General features: G+C 38.1%; 6 protein-coding genes across 8 annotated transcripts; 4 read left to right on the forward strand and 2 right to left on the reverse strand.

The window, feature by feature from the left end:
- The first annotated feature begins 1,083 nt into the window (after positions 1-1,083).
- Positions 1,084-2,644, forward strand: LOC121743321 (chaperone protein dnaJ 20, chloroplastic-like). The gene is made up of 2 exons (XM_042136593.1): positions 1,084-1,564; positions 2,395-2,644. The coding sequence occupies exons 1-2, from the start codon at positions 1,133-1,135 to the stop codon at positions 2,524-2,526; spliced, it is 564 nt and encodes a 187-aa protein (XP_041992527.1). The 5' UTR covers positions 1,084-1,132; the 3' UTR covers positions 2,527-2,644.
- Positions 2,645-4,531: 1,887 nt separating this feature from the next.
- Positions 4,532-7,382, forward strand: LOC121743102 (cyclin-C1-2-like). The gene is made up of 9 exons (XM_042136290.1): positions 4,532-4,652; positions 4,792-4,898; positions 5,115-5,154; positions 5,934-5,978; positions 6,112-6,233; positions 6,320-6,422; positions 6,525-6,569; positions 6,739-6,886; positions 6,986-7,382. The coding sequence occupies exons 1-9, from the start codon at positions 4,621-4,623 to the stop codon at positions 7,082-7,084; spliced, it is 741 nt and encodes a 246-aa protein (XP_041992224.1). The 5' UTR covers positions 4,532-4,620; the 3' UTR covers positions 7,085-7,382.
- Positions 7,383-8,190: 808 nt separating this feature from the next.
- LOC121743101 (cyclin-C1-2-like) lies at positions 8,191-11,045 on the forward strand. The gene is made up of 9 exons (XM_042136288.1): positions 8,191-8,334; positions 8,451-8,557; positions 8,701-8,740; positions 9,569-9,613; positions 9,756-9,877; positions 9,964-10,075; positions 10,207-10,251; positions 10,457-10,604; positions 10,738-11,045. Exons 1-9 carry the CDS (start codon positions 8,303-8,305, stop codon positions 10,834-10,836), a joined length of 750 nt encoding a protein of 249 aa, XP_041992222.1. The 5' UTR covers positions 8,191-8,302; the 3' UTR covers positions 10,837-11,045.
- A 191-nt stretch (positions 11,046-11,236) lies between these two features.
- Positions 11,237-12,525, reverse strand: LOC121743213 (SKI/DACH domain-containing protein 1-like). Of its 2 annotated transcripts, none has more exons than XR_006038232.1 (3): positions 12,198-12,525; positions 11,649-12,102; positions 11,237-11,565 (listed from the first exon to the last, which is right to left on the reverse strand). XR_006038232.1 is itself a non-coding variant. In XM_042136446.1 (3 exons), the coding sequence occupies exons 1-3, from the start codon at positions 12,419-12,421 to the stop codon at positions 11,534-11,536; spliced, it is 384 nt and encodes a 127-aa protein (XP_041992380.1). In that variant the 5' UTR covers positions 12,422-12,516; the 3' UTR covers positions 11,326-11,533. The 2 variants fall into 2 exon arrangements, 1 of the variants encoding a protein (XP_041992380.1); XM_042136446.1 differs by having other exon boundaries at positions 11,326-11,565; positions 11,649-11,776; positions 12,198-12,516.
- A 1,431-nt stretch (positions 12,526-13,956) lies between these two features.
- LOC121745016 (GTP cyclohydrolase 1-like) lies at positions 13,957-16,882 on the forward strand. Its single transcript, XM_042138763.1, has 2 exons — positions 13,957-14,753; positions 15,593-16,882. Exons 1-2 carry the CDS (start codon positions 14,561-14,563, stop codon positions 16,732-16,734), a joined length of 1,335 nt encoding a protein of 444 aa, XP_041994697.1. The 5' UTR covers positions 13,957-14,560; the 3' UTR covers positions 16,735-16,882.
- On the reverse strand, positions 16,834-19,556 carry LOC121745017. 2 transcript variants are annotated; one of them, XM_042138765.1, is made up of 9 exons: positions 19,498-19,556; positions 19,350-19,401; positions 19,097-19,255; positions 18,390-18,547; positions 18,145-18,319; positions 17,858-18,054; positions 17,656-17,781; positions 17,472-17,581; positions 16,834-17,326 (listed from the first exon to the last, which is right to left on the reverse strand). In XM_042138765.1, the coding sequence occupies exons 1-9, from the start codon at positions 19,535-19,537 to the stop codon at positions 17,132-17,134; spliced, it is 1,212 nt and encodes a 403-aa protein (XP_041994699.1). In that variant the 5' UTR covers positions 19,538-19,556; the 3' UTR covers positions 16,834-17,131. The 2 variants fall into 2 exon arrangements, with proteins under 2 accessions (XP_041994699.1, XP_041994698.1); XM_042138764.1 differs by having other exon boundaries at positions 17,858-18,066; positions 19,498-19,552.
- Positions 19,557-20,974: the final 1,418 nt, after the last annotated feature.

Raw genomic sequence — 20,974 nt, forward strand, 5'->3', positions numbered from 1 at the left:
ACAGATAAGGAATGGAGGGTTGCAGGTTCCGTTCCTTAGTTAATGAATGGAGTAAAAAAATACAGTGGGGTCCGCAAATAGTAGTTTAAGGAACGGTATAGCAACAGCGTTGTGGATAGCCTTAGACAACTAGGCAAACGTCAGACAATAACCAGGATTTGTTAAAACTTAAAAACTATCTAGTACAAAATTAATACTACTAATTAACACTCCCTCAGTTCCTTAAAAACAGACCATATTATCGTTTTGGAATGTCTCTTAAAAATAGACCAATTCTATTTAGGGAAACTTTTTTCTTTCTAATGGGGAGGATCTCATTCCCCACTAACAAATGTCGAATCAATTTTTCTTACTATCTCTCTCTTGCTTTACCAATTGTGCATTAAACCCGTGTCATTTTACATGTTGTCAATTTTTTAGGGACGAGGAAGTATTATCGTATAATGGCACCGGTTTCAATTTTTAAGGGACAAATGTCTTGCAGAATCTTGGTTCGACATCGATCGGACACCAAATACCATAATCGCACCTCGATTCGTTGCAATTAATTCCATTGAATTAATTAGTTATTACGCCATCCGTTCGCTACTAGAAGTCTTATATTTTGATGGCAATGGTTTAATAAATATTAAAAAAAATTGGGTGGAAAGAAGTTAGTAGAATATGAGTTCTATTTGTATATATTAATTTTTAAATGAAATGAGTTAGTGGAATTTGAGACTCTATATATTACTACTATTTATAGTAAAAATAAACTGAGACATTTATTTATGAACAGACTAAAGTGAAAAAACAAGAGCCATATTCACAAACAAGGAAATACTTTATTATTTTTGCTTTCTTTTGCTACTAGAAGTTAAAACTCCTCGAGGAGCCAATTTCTAGAAAGGGAGATAGAAAAACAGGCAAGTAGACTGTCACACGTTGATTATTATAACGGCCATAGAATGGTAGTATTAGAAACTTCTAAACCGTCTCCAAATAAAAACAATTGTCAAAATATATATTACGTCACCTATGACATCTCAATCCACATTAAATTCACCACCCAATAAATACCAAAAGCCCACACACCCAAAAACACACACTTCTTTCTCAAACACACACACACACACACAAAATCGAAGAAAAAATGAACTCGAAAATCTTACAATCCGGCCCGAAATCAGCAGTTTACACAATCCCAAAGCCCAATCAATCGACCGAAGCCCGCATCCCGCAATCGATTTCCTTCGCGTCACACGCGTCAAGTTCTAGAATCACGGTAAAGAGCCCGTTCGGGCCGAAGAGGGCCCGAATCCCGACCCGAATCGAGGCTGTAACTGCAGGAACCGCAGAATCGCTGTACGAAGTGCTGGGAATTGGAGAGAGCGTGAGTTCGGTTTCCGACATTAAGAAAGCGTACAAGAAAATGGCGAGAAAGTACCATCCGGACGTTTCGCCACCGGAGAGATTGGACGAGAACACGAGGAGGTTTATAATGGTGAAAGAGGCTTATGAGATTTTATCCAATCCAAAGAGGAGAGCTCTCTATGATCGGAATCTCGCCGGTGGCCATGCTCAGGTACAATTTTTTTTTTCAGTTAATTTGGATTGAATTTTTCCGTTACACGTAGGATATATATTTAATTACTTTTATGTTGATTAATTCAACATGGATTTTTATATATTGATTAAATCTATTGTGAGTAGAAGGCGTACCTAGCCATTTTTATTGTAATTTAAATTGGTTAATTTGATAGTAGTAGTACTCCTACTAATTTGTAGTGGGTAAAATAAAAACTCAACTTTTATTGAGTGGCGATAATTGATGTGGATTTAATGGTGACAGTATGAATAAATAAAAGGTAAGGGTAAGAATTATCTGGGTTTTGTGGGTGATTGTTATTTAAAATAGAACAAGATAATAGTAGCTAATTTTAAATTGACTTCGTACTTATATGATTTAATGGGTACTTGACTAGTGGGTGGAATAAAGACTCCATTTTTATGGAATAAAAAGGGTTTTAATGATGGCAATACGATTAAATAATACTGTAGGTAATATTGAGGGATTATAATTATCGGAGTTTTGTGGTATACTTATTAAAAATATAATAAAATAATAGATAATTTTAAATTGATTAATTTGATTTAATGTGTTGTGGTTATTGTGTAAATAAAGATTTGGTTTTTATTGAGTTATCTATGGATCTAATATTGAGATTATATATAATTATTAAAAATAGAATGATATGATAGTAGGTGGGAGAGAAAAAATGTCAAATTGGGTCCATTGTTGCATTGAAAAGTGATGATAGTAGGTGGGAGAAAAAAAATGTCAAAATGGGTCTATTGTTGCATTGAAAAGTGGATCTTGTCTTATTTTTTTTTGAATTTTTTTGAATTTTACAGGAAATTGAAGAAAATGAGGAGTGGAAAATGAGGTGGCAGTCTCAGTTAGACGAGTTGAAGAGAAGAAGTAATGATATTTCTAGAAGAGAGAGAATGTCATGGGGGGAACGAATGCGTAGTCATATACTATAAATTTTATTTACTTACTTTAGATGGATGTGATTATTAGATGTAATTATATGTGAAATCTTGTATTGAGTTTATGTATATAAACAAAAATAAACAAATACGAGATTATATTTGAAACTAATGTGATTTTTCTTGTAGTTATATAGGTATTGTACAATGTTTGGTAATAACTAATAATTAAAATATTTATTTAGTAGGTTTCGAGCGTGGGAATTATTTTCCCCCCAAATTAAGGTGAATTGTTTGTCTACAATTTCCAGAAATGACTTCAGGTGCAAGAATTAATTTCAAAGTGTTGAAAAAAGGAATTAAGACTTGTTTTTGTTTAGGTGGGTACGTGGGTTGTTGAGATTTAAGGAGACATATTCGAGAAACACTACAAGTAAAAGGGAAATCAATTTTTTTTCAAATTTTCGGTTTAATACTACTTGATTTTACTTTTATATCATTTTCATTATTTGTTGCTCAACATATTACTGTTGCTCTATTGTAGTTTTTGCTCAACTTATTACTACTGTCATTTCTTGATTGTTGCTCAATATATACAGTAATTCGTGATATAATGTGTTTTACATAATGGAATTCAAAGATAAGTACCAACTTACAAGTTCATTCACACGCATATAAGGTTATATCAGTAATTCTAATTTTTTTATATATGTAAATGGACTAAATTAACTATTTATGGTCGGCCATAATATGACCATTTAGCATCACTCTTAATTAAAAGCAGGCTTATTTCGAAAGGAGGCGATGACAAGTAGTACTAGTGGAATTTTTTCTTCGTCTTTTCAAATTATTCAAGGTTGTTTTCAATTTGATAGAAATCTTGTACCAAAAAAACGTCGCTCACCCTTCTTTGGCCTTTTGTGTCCACCAATTGAGTTGAGAATAGTCGCAGGAGTGCTAAAATTGGATTAATGAATCTCAAAAGAATACACACTTTGTATTCTACACTAATTTTAATTTAAAATTAATAAAATAAGAGATAGTAGAAAGAAAAGGTAATAAACTATTGTTAATGGACATAAAAGAGTTTTCAAAATAAGAAAATACATATTCTTGCGGTACAGACTAATAAAGGAAGAGTGCATAATTTTGTGGGACGAAGAGAGTATAAAATTTGACCTTTAATATATCAATTATATCCACGTTTCCCAACTTATCAATGTTGTCCTAAACTATGTAATACTAGTATGTATCAGTTCAATCAATCATTTTTATGTAATTTATTTTTTAATATCTATATGTGTGTAACTTAGTTTTTGAAAAAAATCAGATGTCATTTTCTAACATGTCATGCCACGATTCAATATCACTATGATAAATCAAGAGATTTCGAATATTATTGAGTATAAATTCAATAATTTTTTAAAAACTGTGAAAAGATTGATAAAAACCACTTAAAATTATGATAGATCCAATCATTCCAATCACTAACATATAAGTAGAATTTAATAGGTCGTTTACAATTTTTTGGACTCGATTTAAACACGATTATGCTAGCACAACTTAGGCTTCGAATATAATAATATCCATAACTTTTTCATAGTAGTATTTTCGATGACAATTTGTCGTATATATTAATTTTATTTGGTTTCTAAAAATATCTCTTTGTAACAAGGCTAAACCAATACATAAATAGTAGGCTAAAAATGAGATTTTAAATTCTAACCCAATAAGGCATGAATAAAAGGCCCAAATTAGCCACAAAATTTTAGCAGATAATATTATTTTAAAAATATTGAACAACAAAAGTAGTACGGAGTAGTACTAAATTTATTTTTATTTTCAATATAAAAGTTTACATTTTCAATCTAGATATCTTAACCATTACACTGTTTATCTAATAAATAATCTCACTGTTTTTTATCTTGTTATTATGTGATTTTTAATTCACCTACACATTTTATTTATTCCTTTTTTGTATTTTTAATAAAAAAAATTCTATACTTAAAAAGAAAATGAAACAGAAGAAAATGAAACAGAATAAATCCGTAGGATTTCAAAATCGCAAACGGTTTCCCTCATTTTTTGTGCAGCTTGACACTCTGAAAACGATTGTGGAGGAAGGAAGATTAATCCAACTGCAATTCCATGGCTGCCAATTTCTGGACTTCCTCTCACTAGTAAGTCTTCAAGCTGCGTTTCATTTCATTTTCATTTTCCTCTTTCTTTTTATTTTTCGTTTTTGGTCCTCTTTTTTCGTTCAATACAATTGTCTGATTTCTCACCAATTATTTTCTGGATTTGATTATGGAGTAACAGCAAGCTGCTTCTCGATGCGGAAGAGGTGAATGTGGTGCATCAATTGGACAAGGAAAGGGGCATTACTGCTGAAGATTTCAAGCTCGTCAAATTTTACACTTCCCACAGTAATGTTTCTCTTCTTAGGGTTACGGATGTGTTTTAATTGTGTGTGTGTGTGTGTGGAAGTAAGAACAATTTCCGTAGGTTTCGATTTGGTTTTCAAGAAATTGGCTTATCACGTGTTGTGTTATTCTTGGCTCATTTTCCTTATATTGGTTTGATCTTGCTGTGCGTTATTATTACAATTTTAATGTGTGTATTTGCTCCCTTTATGATGACAGGTATTGTGGAGTTGGCACACTGTGTCAAAGTGAGGCAGAGGTGTGTTTTTCTGCAATTTTAATGTGTGAATGGGCTCCCTTCTTGGCTTTATTTACTCCAGTTGATGCTGTTATTTAGAGCTGTAACTTTATCTTGAAAACTCGATAAGATACTGTTTGTGATGAAGATACATAACCCTTCACGCCCTTAAATTCGTGCATTGCTCAACTTCTTTTGATTTCTATGGACTCTGTGTTAATGGAAAAACAGAAATTGCTTATGTCTGAGGTTCAAGATTCTTGATTGTTAGATGTGCAGGGCATATGTTTATGCTATTTGTGTGTGATATATATCATAGCCATTGAGCCATTTGGTACATCACCTCTTTTGCTTTCTATGGACTTTGTGTTGACAGAATCACGAAATGGCTAGGTTTGCGGTTCTTCATTGTTAGATGTGTAAGCCAAATTTTTATGCTCTTAGCTCCAATTTGTGTGTGATACATATCATGTCATCATAGCCATTGGGCCTTTTGGTACATCACCTCTTTTTCCTTCTATCAACTGTGGAAAAAAAATGAAATGGCTTAGGTTTGAGGTTCGCGGTTCTTGATTGTTAGGTCAAATAGTGTGTTTCTTTGTAATGGTATAGCATAACAAATTTTGTACCCTTAGCTTTTACTCGCATCCCTTTAGGGCTGGCTTCTATATTGTTCCAATAGGAAGTAATGTTCTGTTCCTCATCACTTTCCATTTGGATGCTTCTTATAATAACATTGCTGCATTTTTTTCACGCTTCCATCCCTTTTATAGATAGTTCATGTTAATTTAACTTCTCAGGGTCGCAGCTACGGCCATTACATACATGAGACGTCTCTATGCCAGGTACGATGTCTCTATGTGGTGATAATCAATTTTTGCTTGATATTCTCACTCTTCTATGGTAAGTAGAACTTAAGCAAATTGGATATTGTATCATTTCACGTGGGAGGAGTGAACAAAACTGTTTTGGTTTCAGGAAAAGTATGACGGAATATGATCCATGCCTAGTTGCTCCGACCTGCTTGTACTTGGCAGCTAAAGCCGAAGAAAGCACAGTGCATGCCAAACTTGTTGCTTTTCAAATCACGGAAGATCTAAGTAAACATATTCCGATGTAGATTTCCCAATAGGTGCAGTTATGTTCTTTGCTTTGAAAGATAACGGGCTAGAGCAAGCTTTTGCAGGTGATGTGAAGTTTTTTAAAGAGATACACAAGATGGAAATGAAAATCTTGGAAGCCCTCAACTATTATTTACTTGTATTCCATCCTTACCGATCAATGACTCAGTAAGTTCATATTCTTGGGAACCAATTTTTGCCTGAGAACTACTAAATCATTTCTAAAACTACTCATGTTTTGCATTCTAATAGACACCTTGTGATTTTCAGGTTTCTTCAGGATGCTGGCGTGAGTAATTTGACAGAACAAACTATGTAATCGCTACCTTCCCATTTAACTCGTTTTAACACCTTGTGGATTGGAAGCCGCCAGAGAGCTTGATCAAACCTTGTTGTACCAATAATTGTCCGGTTGCACGTGCATTCTGTCACTTCCAATGTGAATCGGGATGTGATGGTCCCTTTTGACTGTCGTGTTTTGCAGGGGGATCATTAACGACACATACAAGATGGATCTGATTCTTGTTCATCCTCCTCACTTGATCGCGCTAGCCTGCATATTCATTGCAAGTGTCCAGAATGATAAAGAAATCACAGCTTGGTTTGAGGAGCTTCGTGTTGACATGAACGTGGTAAGCCATCCAATCTGAGCTACTTGCAAAATCAAAATCAACCAATTTTTTTTTCTTACAAAGTTCTGTTTTGTCTCTCTGCATTGCTATATTTTGTAGGTGCAAAGCATTGCAATGGAGATTTTAGATTTCTACGACAGCTACAAAGTGATGTCAGAAAAACCCAGGATTAGTGCAGTAATGGACAAGCTACGATGATCAGATCAACTATGTTTTCGTAGTAAACAGTAGAAACACGATAGCAGATTAAAAACGGGCTCCACAATAGCAAAATCAGAGCCTTAAAGAAGCACATATAGTTGCAGGATGGTAACATTTTATTTTCTGATCTAAACAGGCATCACTTACATGTTTGAATTTCGACAAAAGTTGAAAAGTGGTATAGTATTTCTTGTTGATGTAGCAAAATTGAGGAGAAATCTTGACCTTTTCTCTGTTAACTGACCTTCAAAAACTTTGTTGATATTCAAAATTGCACTGAGTTTTGTTGTTTCTACTCCTTCCCCTTTTTAGCTTGCTTCTTCGTTTTGAGGGAAAGATGTAGTAGTAATATATAGACAATGATGGATTCATGAAACGAACTTGTTGGGGAATCTCGACGGGTTTTGGCATAACTGCCTCACCGTGTGATCGACAATTGCTCCAAAAGTCGGGTATAATAGAAATTTTTAAAACCTTCATAAATCAAGATTCAAATATGGTACACTCATGTAGTAATTGTTTTTTTAAGTAATCGACACTATAATTCAAACCATACACAAAAATAGAATAAAATGAAAAAAAGGAAATTCCAAAGTAGCCTTGTACTTTGTTTGAAGTTTGATCAAATTATGATATATCTCGTATTTTTAAAATTTTAATGATAACTCATGAAATTTTAAAAAATTCAAAATTGTCACATGCTAATTTTTTAATACAAATATAGCGAAAATGTTGTAATGACATATGTATTATTATATTAATTTGATGACGTGATTTTGGCGTTAAGTAAACAAAACTTATCCTTCGTGATTTTGTACTCCCTCCGTCCCGCACTACTCGCACGTATTTCCTTTTTGAGCGTCCCAAGTTACTTGCACTCTTTCCATTTTTAGTAAAAATTTTCACCTACTGCCGTCATTTTTTACTTTCCTATACACTCATTCCTTAATCTCCGTGCCGAAAAAGAAATGAGCGAGTAGCTCGGGACAGAGGGAGTATTTTTTTAGGAATTAACCCTTTTATTTTTCTTCCTTTCAAAGTTTAATTCTAATAAAAAGTTAAAATATAATGCAAAATAGAAAACAAATGCGTAGAATATCAAAATCAAATAAAATACTTTATAGATAAAAGCAGGATTTCCCTCAATTTTTACTTAGGTTGGCAATTGTAATATTCTCAAAGCGATCGTGGAGAAGAAAAATCCAACTGCAATCCATGGCTGCCGATTTCTGGACTTCGTCTCAGTTGTAAGTCTAGTTCGTTGATTTCCGTTTTCCTTTTTTCGTTGTTTTCCCCTTTTTCCGTTCAATTAATTCATCCAATTTTGTACCTATTATTTTCTGGGTTTGATCATGGAACAAAGCAAGCAGCTTCTTGACCCGGAAGAGCTGAATGCGGTCCACCCGTTGGACAAGGAAAGGGGCATTACTTCTGAAGATTACAAGCTCATCAAATTTCATATTTCTAACTGTAAGGTTTCTTCTTAGGGTTATGGGGTTGAAATTTGTTGCGATCCATCATGAATAGTGCGAAATTTCCTTTTTTGTTATGACCTATTTGCTGTGTGTTATCACAATTTTAATGTGTGTTATTAAAATGTTTTTTTTTGACAGATATTGTGAAATTGGCACAGTATATCAAAGTGCGGCAGAGGTGTGTTTATTAACTTTTTTATTGTTTCTTTGGTTTATTAATATTAACTCCAGTTAATGCTGTTATTTAGAGTTGTTACTTATATTTTAGCTTGAAAACTTGATAAGATACTGTTCATTAGCAGGATCATGATGATGATTAAACATAACCCTTCGCATCCTCCGGTTTGTGTGTGATGTATCATAGGAATTGATTTAGCCCTTTGGAAAATGTTTATACCCTTAGCTCCAATTTGTGTGTGATATATCATATTATCATAGCCATTAAGCCCTTTGGTACCATCACTTGTTGTGCTTTCTATGGACGTAGGATATATTTATTTGTGTTAGTGGAAAAATTGTAATGGTATAGCATAAGAAGTGGTAAACCATCTGGCTTATGTTGATTGGGGTCTGCGGTTATTGATTGTTTGGTCAAATAGTGTGTTCTTCTGTCCGAGGCATCCAAATTTGAGGAAGCATCATGGGTAGGGCAAATGTTTATACCCTGACTTCAGTTTCCTTAGAGCTAATATAATTCTTATTGGTGTTTAGAGTGGGCTTTAACGGGATTCTAGTTAGTATTCGTCACAGCCTCGCCGATATCTCTTTGTACAATTTGGTGCCTTTTACTTGCTTTAGGAATCCCTGTACGTCTAGCTTCTGTATTGGTGTAATGGGAAGTAATGTTTTGTTTGTAGCCAAGGCTATCTGTATTCTCCATTTTAGAACACTGATGCATCCACATTCCTCATGAATTTTTCGTTAAAGTGCTTGTGATGATTACATTGATGCATTTTCCCCCATTTCATCCATTTGATAGATCCTTCATGTTAATTTAACTTCTCAGGGTCGTTGCTACGGCCATTACATACATGAGACGTGTCTATGCCAGGTACGATGTCTCTATGTGGTGATATCAGGCAAAAATATTTTGCTTGATATTATCACTTTTCTATGGTACTAGAACTTAAGCAAATTGGACATGGCATCATTTCACGTGGGAGGAGGAGCAAACAAAACTCTTTTGGTTTCAGGAGAAGTATGACGGAATATAATCCGCGTCTGGTTGCTCCGACCTGCTTGTACTTGGCAGCTAAAGCTGAAGAAAGCACTGTGCAGGCCAGACTTCTTGCTTTTTACATCAAGAAAGTTCAAAGTAAACTTTTTTTTCAAATGTAGATTTCCCTTTCAATGCAGTTATGTTTGCATGATAACCGGCCAGAGCAACCCTTGCTTTTGCAGGTGATGAGAAGTACAGATGTGAGATTAAAGAGATACTAGAGATGGAAATGAAAATCTTGGAAGCCCTCAACTATTATTTAGTTGTATTCCATCCTTATCGATCACTGACTCAGTAAGTTTACACATCCAAGTACGTAAATTCTGTTTATTTTTTGGGAACCAATTTTTTTAAGAGAACCACTGAATCATTTTTGAAACATCTCATGTTCTGTTGTATCCTAATAGTAACCTTGCATTATTTAGGTTACTCCAAGATGCTGGCATGAGTGATTCAACGCAACAAACTTGGTAATCGCTTCCTTTCTCTATCTCTTTATCCCCTAACTTCTAAGTCATTCGAAGATGTTCGACTACATATAACTCGTTTTTATACCTTGTGGATTGGAAGCCCTCACGGTGACAGAGCTTAATCAGTTTACGATACAGTAGTTTTAGGAGATGAAACCTTGTACCAGCCAATGCTGATGGTCACTTTTTGGCTGTCGTTTTGCAGGGGTGTCGTTAACGACACATACAAGATGGATCTGATTCTTGTTCATCCTCCCCACTTGATCGCATTAGCCTGCATGTATATTGCAAGCGTCCAGAAGGATAAAGAAAATACGGCTTGGTTTGAAGAGCTTCGTGTTGACATGAACGTGGTAAGCCAGCCAATCTGTGTAGGATTTGAACTAACTAGGAGTATATATCAACCAAAATCTGTTCTTTGCTATTTCCAGTATATAGCAACTCTCACAGAGTGCTGATATGTCTCTTGATTGCAATATTTGGCAGGTGAAAAACATTGCAATGGAGATTTTGGATTTCTACGACAGCTACAAACTGATGTCAGATGACAACAGGATTAGTGCAGCTATGAACAAGCTACCATGATCACTCGGGCCATGGCAAGCGCAATGCCATCAACTTTCCCCTTTTAAGTTTGGATAGAATATCTAGATTCCTTTTCTTTTCTTTTCTTGTTAAATGCTCCTGGAGGTTTGAAGGGAGTAGTAGGTTTTGAATTAAGTTGTAAACGGTTAGGCCGTGGCCTCAAGAAGGATCTCTTGTGTTTACTGCATAATTCAAGTTTTTATTTCTTATATTTTGTTCCTTACACATATTATGCAAATATATCAAACTTATTGTGTGAGACAACTATGTTCATGCCTTTGTGGTAAACACCAGAAGCATTATAGGCTTATAGCAGAACACTCCCACAAGAGATGCAGAAGTTCAATACTCGCGGAAAAATCAGAGGCTTAGCATGGTTGCAGTATGGTAACATTTCAAGTAACCAACACACTGCACGCATCGGATGACATTCTGTAGTTTTCGTAATGTTTTTTCATCTTGTATTCAGACAAAAGATGAAAACTGGTATAGTAATAATCCACAAGGGATAAAAGTTTGGTAATATTAAGGTAGAAGAAAGACTAAAAATCCCAGCTTGAAACATGAATAGAAACTCAGAAAGACATGTAATCACTTGATGTAGCAAAATTGAAGATGAAACTTGATTCTGAACTCATCATCATCTCTGTTAACTGAGCTTCGAAATTTTTGTTGTTTTCCAGCAATGCACCGAGTTCTACTTCTTCCCCTTCTTAGCTTGCTTCTTGGCTGCAAGATTTCGATGGAAAGATGTAAGATTTAAGGATCAAGTAACACTAACTTGTGAAAAAAAGGTACTAATAGTGACACACCTAGTTTCCTTTTGGCCTCAGATTTAGCAAAGAATTCCCTCCATTCATCTGTTAGAACGAAAATGGGATCTTCTTCTTCTTCCTCCTCATTCTCATCTTCCAGATTCTCTATTTCATTATCAATAATCCTTGCATCCATAGATGCAACACAAAGTGTTAGAAAACCACCATAAGAACAAAGTGAAATGTACTAAGCAAGCTACTGTAAAATTTTGAAAATCATCACAATATGATTTATGATTATGAATATGATAATAACTAAGTGAAATGTAAAGATACTATTTTTTAAAGCTTGATCCAAGCTACTGTAAAATTTGTGAAAATCATCAAGTAATCAACACTAAATCGATATCCAATGCCCGATTCTTACACGAGCTTAAATCACTGAGCAGAAAGCCTAATTACGAGGGTTCCAGTTACCAAGTATCAGAAAAAGGGGGAGAATCACCAAGCCCTAAAAACCGCAGTTTATTTACAATCAGGGAAAAATAGAATCAAGTGATAATAGAAAGGTGAAAATTGGAGGTTTATTATGGATCAAAAACTTACCGTGCATCATCGGATATCTGATCGGAATGCGTAGTGATATGGGGAATGATCGGAATTGAAGCGGTGGGGGCTGGGGTGGAGAGAGAGCACGAAGGAGTGTGGTTGATTGGTTGCAGAATAGGGCGGTGGAGTGGGCAGTGAGGCGATACGTAAAAGTAATGGTGGTGGTGGTGGTGGATAGGGTGTAGTGATGAGCTTTTGCCGCCGTTGTCGTTTGAGGCCATGGCGGTTGATGAAGTCGACACCTTCTTTTAGGAGTAGTTTTTACTGATTTGCTTGGATTTCTTCTCTGATTTAAGTCAACATCTTTGACTTCTTCACCCTTTTAGGGGAATATGAGAACATTAACCAAGTGTATTTTAATCTATATTATTGAAATAAATATGTAGCTGCATAACATTTGTGATTACTTAAACAGGAGAACTCATCTGAAAAGACTAACCTATTAAGAGAGAGAGCACATTTAGTCTATATAGCTCACACCAGTTGTTCTCACAATCGATGTGGGAATTGAGTTTGTAACATTCCTATTAAGAGAGAGAGCACATTTAGTCTATATACCTCACACCAGTTGTTCTCACAATCGATGTGGGAATTGAGTTTGTAACATTCGATCCTCCTTTAAGGGCCAACGTCCTCGTTGGTCACGGCTGGTTCTTTGCCAGACCACCACTCCGAGTTCTCATTGGTCACGACCACGTTAGTCACGGCGGGTTCTTTGCCCGGCCACCACTCCGTGGGTCACCACTCCGAGTCGGCCGGCCCCAAACGTACTCGTTGGTCACGGTGAGTTCGCTGCCCGGCCACCACTCCGAGCCGTTTGGGTTCTCAATGAAAGCACCAATTGATACAGACCAAATATGAGAACTCATCCCAAAAGACTAGCCTGTTAGGAGAGAGAACTCATTTAGTCTATATACCACACACCAGTTGTTCTCACAATCGATGTGGGAATTGAGTCCGTAACATACTTGGTTGGACAACCATAGGCGCATTTACGAATTCAAATCCAAACTTTATGGAATTAGGATGGCGTTGCAGTATGTAAATGAGTCGATGATAGTTTCAAAGGCTGATGATAGAATTTTTCTGCCTTATAAACTATCCATCATAGTCATAAGTAAAGTAATGATCCCTACAAATTAGAAATCACATCTTCGACATAATTTAACATAGAATTTCTAACATGTTAACACACACAAAAGTAAAGGTCGAAGGAAATGAAAAATGGAAATGCTAAAACTTCACTCCAAAGAATAAGCTTGCGCATCTATTAATCATTTATTTGACTCTTTTCAATTTAAAATTCATTTATTGACTTTTGAATCGGATCTAGTGTTGGATTCTCATGTCATGGTAGGTGCGCTTCCATGCCAATCTTGGACTTTTATTTTATATTTCTATGAGTTAATATTTTTATGTTATAATTGGTTTAATGTTATAAATGGTTTAGGAGAGCGTAATCCTCTTCAAATTAACCGCTTCATAGTATTTACAAACTAATTTATAAAAACAACATCACAATCAATATCTTTGTAATCCTCTATTGAAATATAACCCCATTTTTATTTTTTAGTAATAAAAAATTTCCACTAATAGTACTACATCGTATCATATGTATCCTAACACGGCAAACCTAGAGTTCCGAAAAAGTAATGAAATGTAATAGCAACTTTGCAAAAGTAAAAATAACGTTAGAATTATAAAAAAAAATTGAGATATTTTATTATGTAAATGTATGAAAGAAAATGAAAATATGCATCAATAGGATAGATCCTCTTGCAAAGACAGCAAACGAATTCCTGTTTGATTGCGCCACCATACTAAATTGGGAGAGCGTAATTGCCGAAGAAAAGACGGTGGAGTGAAAGCGCCACTTCCACCAACCCCCAAATCCAACGGCGGTGGTACGAAGCTACGTCACCATCATCGAATCTGTGTCCCCAGTTTTCTGGTGAGGCAGCATAAACCTTTTCTTTTGGATAGAAAAAGGGCCAAACTGGGCTCTCCCTCTTCCTACACATTCCAACGCCCAACCGCAACCCTACAATTTTTTAGTATTATTATTTTTCGATTTATATACATACAAATCCCTGAGATCTCTCACCACCACCACCACCTCTTCTTTTGTAATTCTCTCCACCCTTTGTCGGGTTTGCTTGATTTGTGGCGGCCACTTTTCTGTTTTGGTCACTGTTCTGATCTGGGGTGTGATAAAGTTTGAATCTTGGTGCTTAAAAGCAGCATCTTTGTGTTAAATCTGTAGTGAGGTTGTGCGTTTCTTGGATCTTGAAAGTTGGAGTTTTGAGCTGGTTTTGTGGTGGGTTTGGGATATTTGTAGCTGTATTTGTTGTTAACTGTCAATGGGCGTTTTGGATGAATGCCATTACCATGTGGGGGTTGAGAATGGAGTGAATGTTGAGGTGGGTGGAGAGAGGGGGGCTATTGAGGATGCTGTGAGAGTGTTGCTGCTGGGTTTGGGTGAGGATATCAACCGGGAAGGTCTTCTTAAGACGCCTCTCCGTGTGGCCGAGGCGCTCAGAGATGGGACTCGAGGTGAGTCTTGATTGCAGCTCTTGTGTTCTCTCAGCTTTTTAACTGTTTCTTTTGAGTAATGGAGTCACTTAGTGTTGTAGGTTACTTGAAGGTGTTAATTCTGTATAGGGATTATGATGATAATAATAGAAGATTATATTAAGATTATTGATTCTTGGATGAAATTCAAACTGAATTTGATTGAAGTATGGATGTGTAGGAAATAACAGATCCTTGGCCATATGTAAGCTTGGATGTGTTCCTTACCTGTATTTGGCAGCATGTGTTCTACACAAGAGGTGTTGGCGAAAGTCAAACTTTGAGTAATGTAGTCACTTACTGTTCCAGAATCTAGGGTGTCAATTTTGTATAGGGATGTATGAGATTAGATTAAGATTATTGATTCCATGATGAAATTAAACTGAATTTGATTGAAGTATAATAATGTGTAGCAAATAATAGATCTTTGATCATATGTATGCTTGGATGTGATCCATGAAGTTAAGTTGCTTTCTAAATCAATTGGGAATCAAACTGAGGTTTTGAGCTGCAAAGGATTGGATTTCCTTCTTTGATGCACATAGAGTTCATGGAGTTGATCTTGAACACTTATATTCATGAAGTTAAGTTACCTCTAAATCAAGGTCTAAGATTCCCTATATCGGATTGCTTTGCCCCGTTGTTTGTAGATGATAAGATCACTATGTTTGATGGACATATGCCAAACTTGTTCTGTTGTTCTAGGTAGTGTTCATGATAGTTGATCTTGAAGGGTCATTTTGAAGCTATGGCCATTGTTATTAGACTCAAACATGATGTTTTGTTTGTAACACAATCATGACATTGTGCTTCATGTCCAGGCTATCATCAGAACGTGAAGGGGATTGTTAGTGGCGCTTTATTTCCCGAGTCCGGGTTGGAAAGCACTGTAGGTTCTGCTGGCGGAGCAGGCGGCCTTGTCATTGTCCGCGACCTTGATCTCTTCTCGTATTGTGAGTCCTGCTTGCTCCCGTTCCAGGTCAAGTGTCACGTTGGTTATGTTCCGTCCGGCCAGCGCGTCGTGGGGCTGAGTAAGCTCTCCCGTGTCGCTGAAGTCTTCGCCAAGCGCCTCCAAGATCCACAGCGACTGGCCGATGAAATCTGCGCAGCTCTGCAGCACAGTATCAAGCCAACGGGCGTTGCTGTTGTCCTCCAGTGCTCCCATATCTGTTTCCCGAACTCCCAGTCTGACCTGAATAATCACCAAGGATATGTGAGGCTATCAGTTATTTCGGGATCAGGAGCTTTTGACGACGAGAAGGCCGGTATCTGGACTGATTTCCTAGGCCTTCTCAGATTCCGAGGCCTAACCGCAGACGCTACTCGCTCACTCGAAAAATCCTGGTGCCCTTCTCGAACCATCTGCAAGACGCCACCCGCATCAGACCCGTCTCTCCTCGCAGCAGTTTCCTCCATACTGTACGCTCTGGGCGAGGACCCGTTGAGGGAGGATCTCGTCGAGACCCCTGCCCGATTCGTCAACTGGCTGATGAACTTCAAGAACTCGAATGCAGACACAAAGCTCAACGGGTTCATACGAAGCAGCATGAGGGAATCATCGTTGACGATGGCACCCAGCTACATCTGCTCCGAGCTGAACCTGCCGTTCTGGTCGCAGTGCGAGCACCATCTGCTCCCATTCCATGGCGTCGTGCACGTGGGCTATTACAGCTCGGGCCGCGCCATCAGCAGCGTTGGGAAATCGCTGTTGCAGTCGGTGGTGCAGTTCTATGGGTTCAAACTGCAAGTGCAGGAGAGGCTGACCAGACAGGTGGCCGAGGCAGCTTCGTCGATCCTCGGGGAAGATGTGATCGTTGTCGTGGAAGCTAGCCATACCTGTATGATTTCTCGAGGGATTGAGAAGATGGGAAGCAGCACTGCCACCATTGCTGTGCTTGGTCGATTCTCCACTGATTCTACAGCAAGGGCCAAATTTTTGCAGATAATTCCGAGCTCAGCTTGATTATTAGGAAACAGTTTTTAGTCATTGATATACCATTTCACTCTCTCTCAGCAACATGTATCTCTTTACTCTTGGCAAGAATTGGCAGAGGCTATAATGTTTTGAAATTCAATAAGAATATGTGATCATTGGAATCATTACATTAAAATGGTGTTAAACCATAGCTAATTAGATGAACATATTTCATGTGTAAGAACAATATTATAGTAGCAATGCCAGTGGTTCTGAACAATAATATTCAAGACATGGCTTTTGCACAACGATTCACATAAAATACTACCTTATATATAGCAGCTTTTCACGCAAAATACTAAAAATCCAACGATGCTATGAGCAAAAAAGAGCAATTTATTAGAAAGCCCCTCGTTGGCTCTGTGTCCGTCAATGTCGAATGGCGCTACTCCTCCAACCACAAATGTCGAATTTTATGCCAATCCACTTCGAACAGCGGTGCTTGTGGCGGACCATGTTGGAGTGAATCATTGGCGGACGGCGGTGCTCCTGGCCGACTAGGGTGGAGGCCGGCAACCATCCAGAACATGAATATTGCTGTAATGATCATCATGATGAGAAATTTTACAACGACATTCACCTGCAACCACGTTCGCCATTAACATCCCAACATGCAACTCGAGCTTATAGCCATGGCAGACAGATCGCAAACACGCAAACAGAGGAATCGTGTAATATATTCTTGTATTAGAACAATGTCAAGCCCGGGAGAGAGGAAATTGAACCTTGTACGTGAACAGGTCTTCGTCTATGAGGGGAAGACATTGGTCAGCTCGGTCGAGGGAGTAAAACAACAGATCAAATATTGCTGATGTGGTAGCAGGATCATCATTCTCTGCAAGAACGAGAATCAGTGTTTTTTTCCCACCTATGTTACTATCAAGAGCGAAGCACACGAGCATCTCGTACCTGGGATGTCAAAGATTTGGTTGGTCGGAGGGACACCCAGCAGTTCTCCAAGATAAACACGTACTCTCACGCGATCGGAGAGGGACAGTAAGTCTCCGTGCGTGACTACAACAGCAGGTTTGTCATCTGAGAAAAAACAAAATCAGCATAGTAGGAACGAATCGGCTTTAGGAGGAGAGGACAAAATATTCATAACCGGTACCTCTAAATGACAACAATGGATTCTTGAAAGTTGAATTGATTATTTCAGAGTACCCTTTCTTCGTTTCATCAGCGCTGTCCATTGATTCCAACACAGCTAGCCCGTTCACGACTAAGATGACAAAGGCAATTGGGGTTGCCTGACCCGAAGAGCTCTCCTCCCAATCCATACACTCCAACCGAGCTTTTAAAGTCTCACTGTCGGATTCTCTGGTAAAAATTAAATCAAGCGTAACAAAATGAAAAGATGTATCCACATGTATGAAGACACAAACGATTGAAACAGACCTTACGACCATCTTCCTATTGCAGACGCCTTCTGACATCCAAGGCTCGATCATTTTAAGGTTTACGGACGAGTCATCAGACAAGGCGCGGGTGTCAAACAAACTGAAGCAAACTGAATTTCTTGGTATCCTGTACTCGTGGATGAAATAGGTCCCGTCTTCAGGAGATGAGTTACCTGTTTAAGATGAAAATGAAAAGTAAGCGCAGGTAATATGGAGGGGAGGGGAGGTGATACGAATGTATACAAGACACTTGGGCTCTTGCAGGCTGGAACACATCATCCTCAAAAACCCGAGAGATGTTGTTAATGAGACTGCTCTTCCCGGAACCCTTGGGGCCAATCACTAAGAGTGGGATAGGATATGGTACATCAGACTTTCTTAAGTCAATGGGGGGAGTATAGCTGAAACAATAACACCGTTACATATGTATATCAAAGCTAAGCTACAAAGCAATGCCATCCTAAACACACGAACACGGTGATGGGTCAAAGAATAATCTTTCACCAGAAGCTCACTCTCGAGTCACGTGGTAAAGATAACAATAGCACAAAAGGGCTACAATATTAAGAAACCCCAGATTTGCATTTCACCACAAAAGCAAACCAACTATCCAATCAACAACCGCTTCCATTGACCAACAACATTGGATTCAAAGTGATGAATCAAGATTATACATCATTCTAAACACAAGCACAAGGTAATGGAATAACAATCTTTCATCCGAAACTAAACATAATACTAACACAAAAGAGGCTTCTTACTTGAAGATCAATAGTAGCATGCTACATACATATCTTGTATGTATGAATTCCAATGAGGAAAACAACATCACAACTTGCAAATCAACACAAACCCCCAAATTTGCATTTCACCACAAAAACAAACCAACTATCCAACCAAAAAACTCCAAATAATCAAAGCTACAGATGCATCAAACCCACCAATCATACCTCAAAATTCTACTTTTAGCCTCCTCCAATCTGTCAATCTTAGGCTGCAATTCCTCATAACTCCTCAAAACCTGTGTGTAAACCTTCAATCTCTGCCTCTCAGCAGCCTCCTCAATTGAACTATTCACTAATTTATGACTCAGGCACTCATCATCTCGACTGATCACAATAATTACACGACAAAAAACGCAATTATTAGAATCAATTATAAGGAAACTTAACATTTAATATTAGTACGCGTTAAATGAAGCACCTTAACAGAATAGAATCGTGCGGGAAACCTTGGCTAGATAGTGATACATCCTCTGCAAACAGAAATATCAAATAAGTATTTAATTACTTATATAACTAAATATACACATATGTACAGCTGCATAGTGAGAGGAGTCAAAATTATTTACCAGTTGAAGAAGGAGAGGAGCAGTTACTACCGCCACCCATGATTGCTCAAGCTTACTGATGAATCCGCGAATTTCTGATGTTAGTAAATGCTGGTAGAGAATAAAGACTACGACACAATGAATTTACGTGGTTCGATTTACTGAAGTAAATCTACGTCCACGGGAAGAAGGGAGGGCAAGATTGTATTGCTTGATCTGGGATTACAGCTTACAACACAGACTTGCTATATGCTATTTTATCTCTAGAGAGCTTAACCCTTTCTATCAGCTCTAAGTTCTATTTATATATTGAACTAAGATCGTGGCTTGCATCACCACCCTAAGTCGTGGATGTCGTGTAGGTCATGGCCTAAGATCGTGGCCTGAGTTGACACCACGTGGTAGTGGGTGTGTTGGAAGTTGTGGAAATCCTGTATGGGTCCACTAACTCCTTGTTCGGTCGAATACTGAGACCGAACTGCTTTGGTTGCCGATCTGAGAGTAGAGCTTGATGCCGACCTGAGAGCAGAGCTTGATTGGTTGGCTTTTACCGAGCTGTAGGCTGAGGCCGAACTCTTTGTTCGGTCGAATACTGAGACCGAACTGCTTTGGTTGCCGATCTGAGAGTAGAGCTTGATTGGTTGGCTTTTACCGAGCTGTAGGCTGAGGCCGAACTCTTTGGTAATGCCGAACTCATACTCTTCCTTGGGCTTTGGGCTGATGGGCCGTCATTGCTGTTGGGCTTGTTTAGTACGCACCCCATCACTACCCCCCCCGAAGGGCGAAGTGAATCACTTCGGCGAAGTGAGTCACTTCGGCATTCTGGATAAAGGCAAGGGGGAGGCTGATGTCAGGGGACGTGCCTCGCATTAAATGCGACAGTAAAATCCGGCCGTTGAATCCTGAAAAGGTGAGATTCGAAACGGTGCGACGATTTTGAAATCTTCGCCGAATCTGATAAATACCTCCTTTCTTCATCATTGAAGCACTTTTGCGACTGCTTCTTCTGCACTCTCTCTTTTTTGCGAAAATTCTCTCTCCGCTTTCAAGAATTTCTTCAGACTTTCTTCACCTTCAAAAAGTAAGAAAAATGTCTTCTTCTTCTTCTTCGGAGTCGGGTAGCGGTAGGAGAGGCGGTAAGGGGTCTTCTGGCCGGAAAGAGTCCGGGGAGAAGACCGTAGAGTATTTCCATAGTATTTTGAGTAAGGATACTGTGATATCCCTACCCGAAAAATACTTTTTTCCTGGGGGGAAGGCGGTGGTACCTGACGGTGATCATAGGGCTGACTCCCCGCCGGAGGGTTACGCCACCGTGTACGAGGCCTGCTTAGAATGCGGGCTTCGTTTCCCCCTCCCTTCTGCCTTTATAGATTTACTAGATTTTTTTTCAGCTTCCTTTAGGCCAGGTGACTCCGAACTCTTGGAGGCACTTGTCGGCCTTCGCTGCCGAACTCCGTAAGTTAGGAAGGGATTTGTCTTTGAAGGCGATCCTTAAATT

The sequence above is a fragment of the Salvia splendens genome, chromosome 8 (assembly GCF_004379255.2).
Source record: "Salvia splendens isolate huo1 chromosome 8, SspV2, whole genome shotgun sequence".
Taxonomy (NCBI): Eukaryota; Viridiplantae; Streptophyta; class Magnoliopsida; order Lamiales; family Lamiaceae; genus Salvia; species Salvia splendens.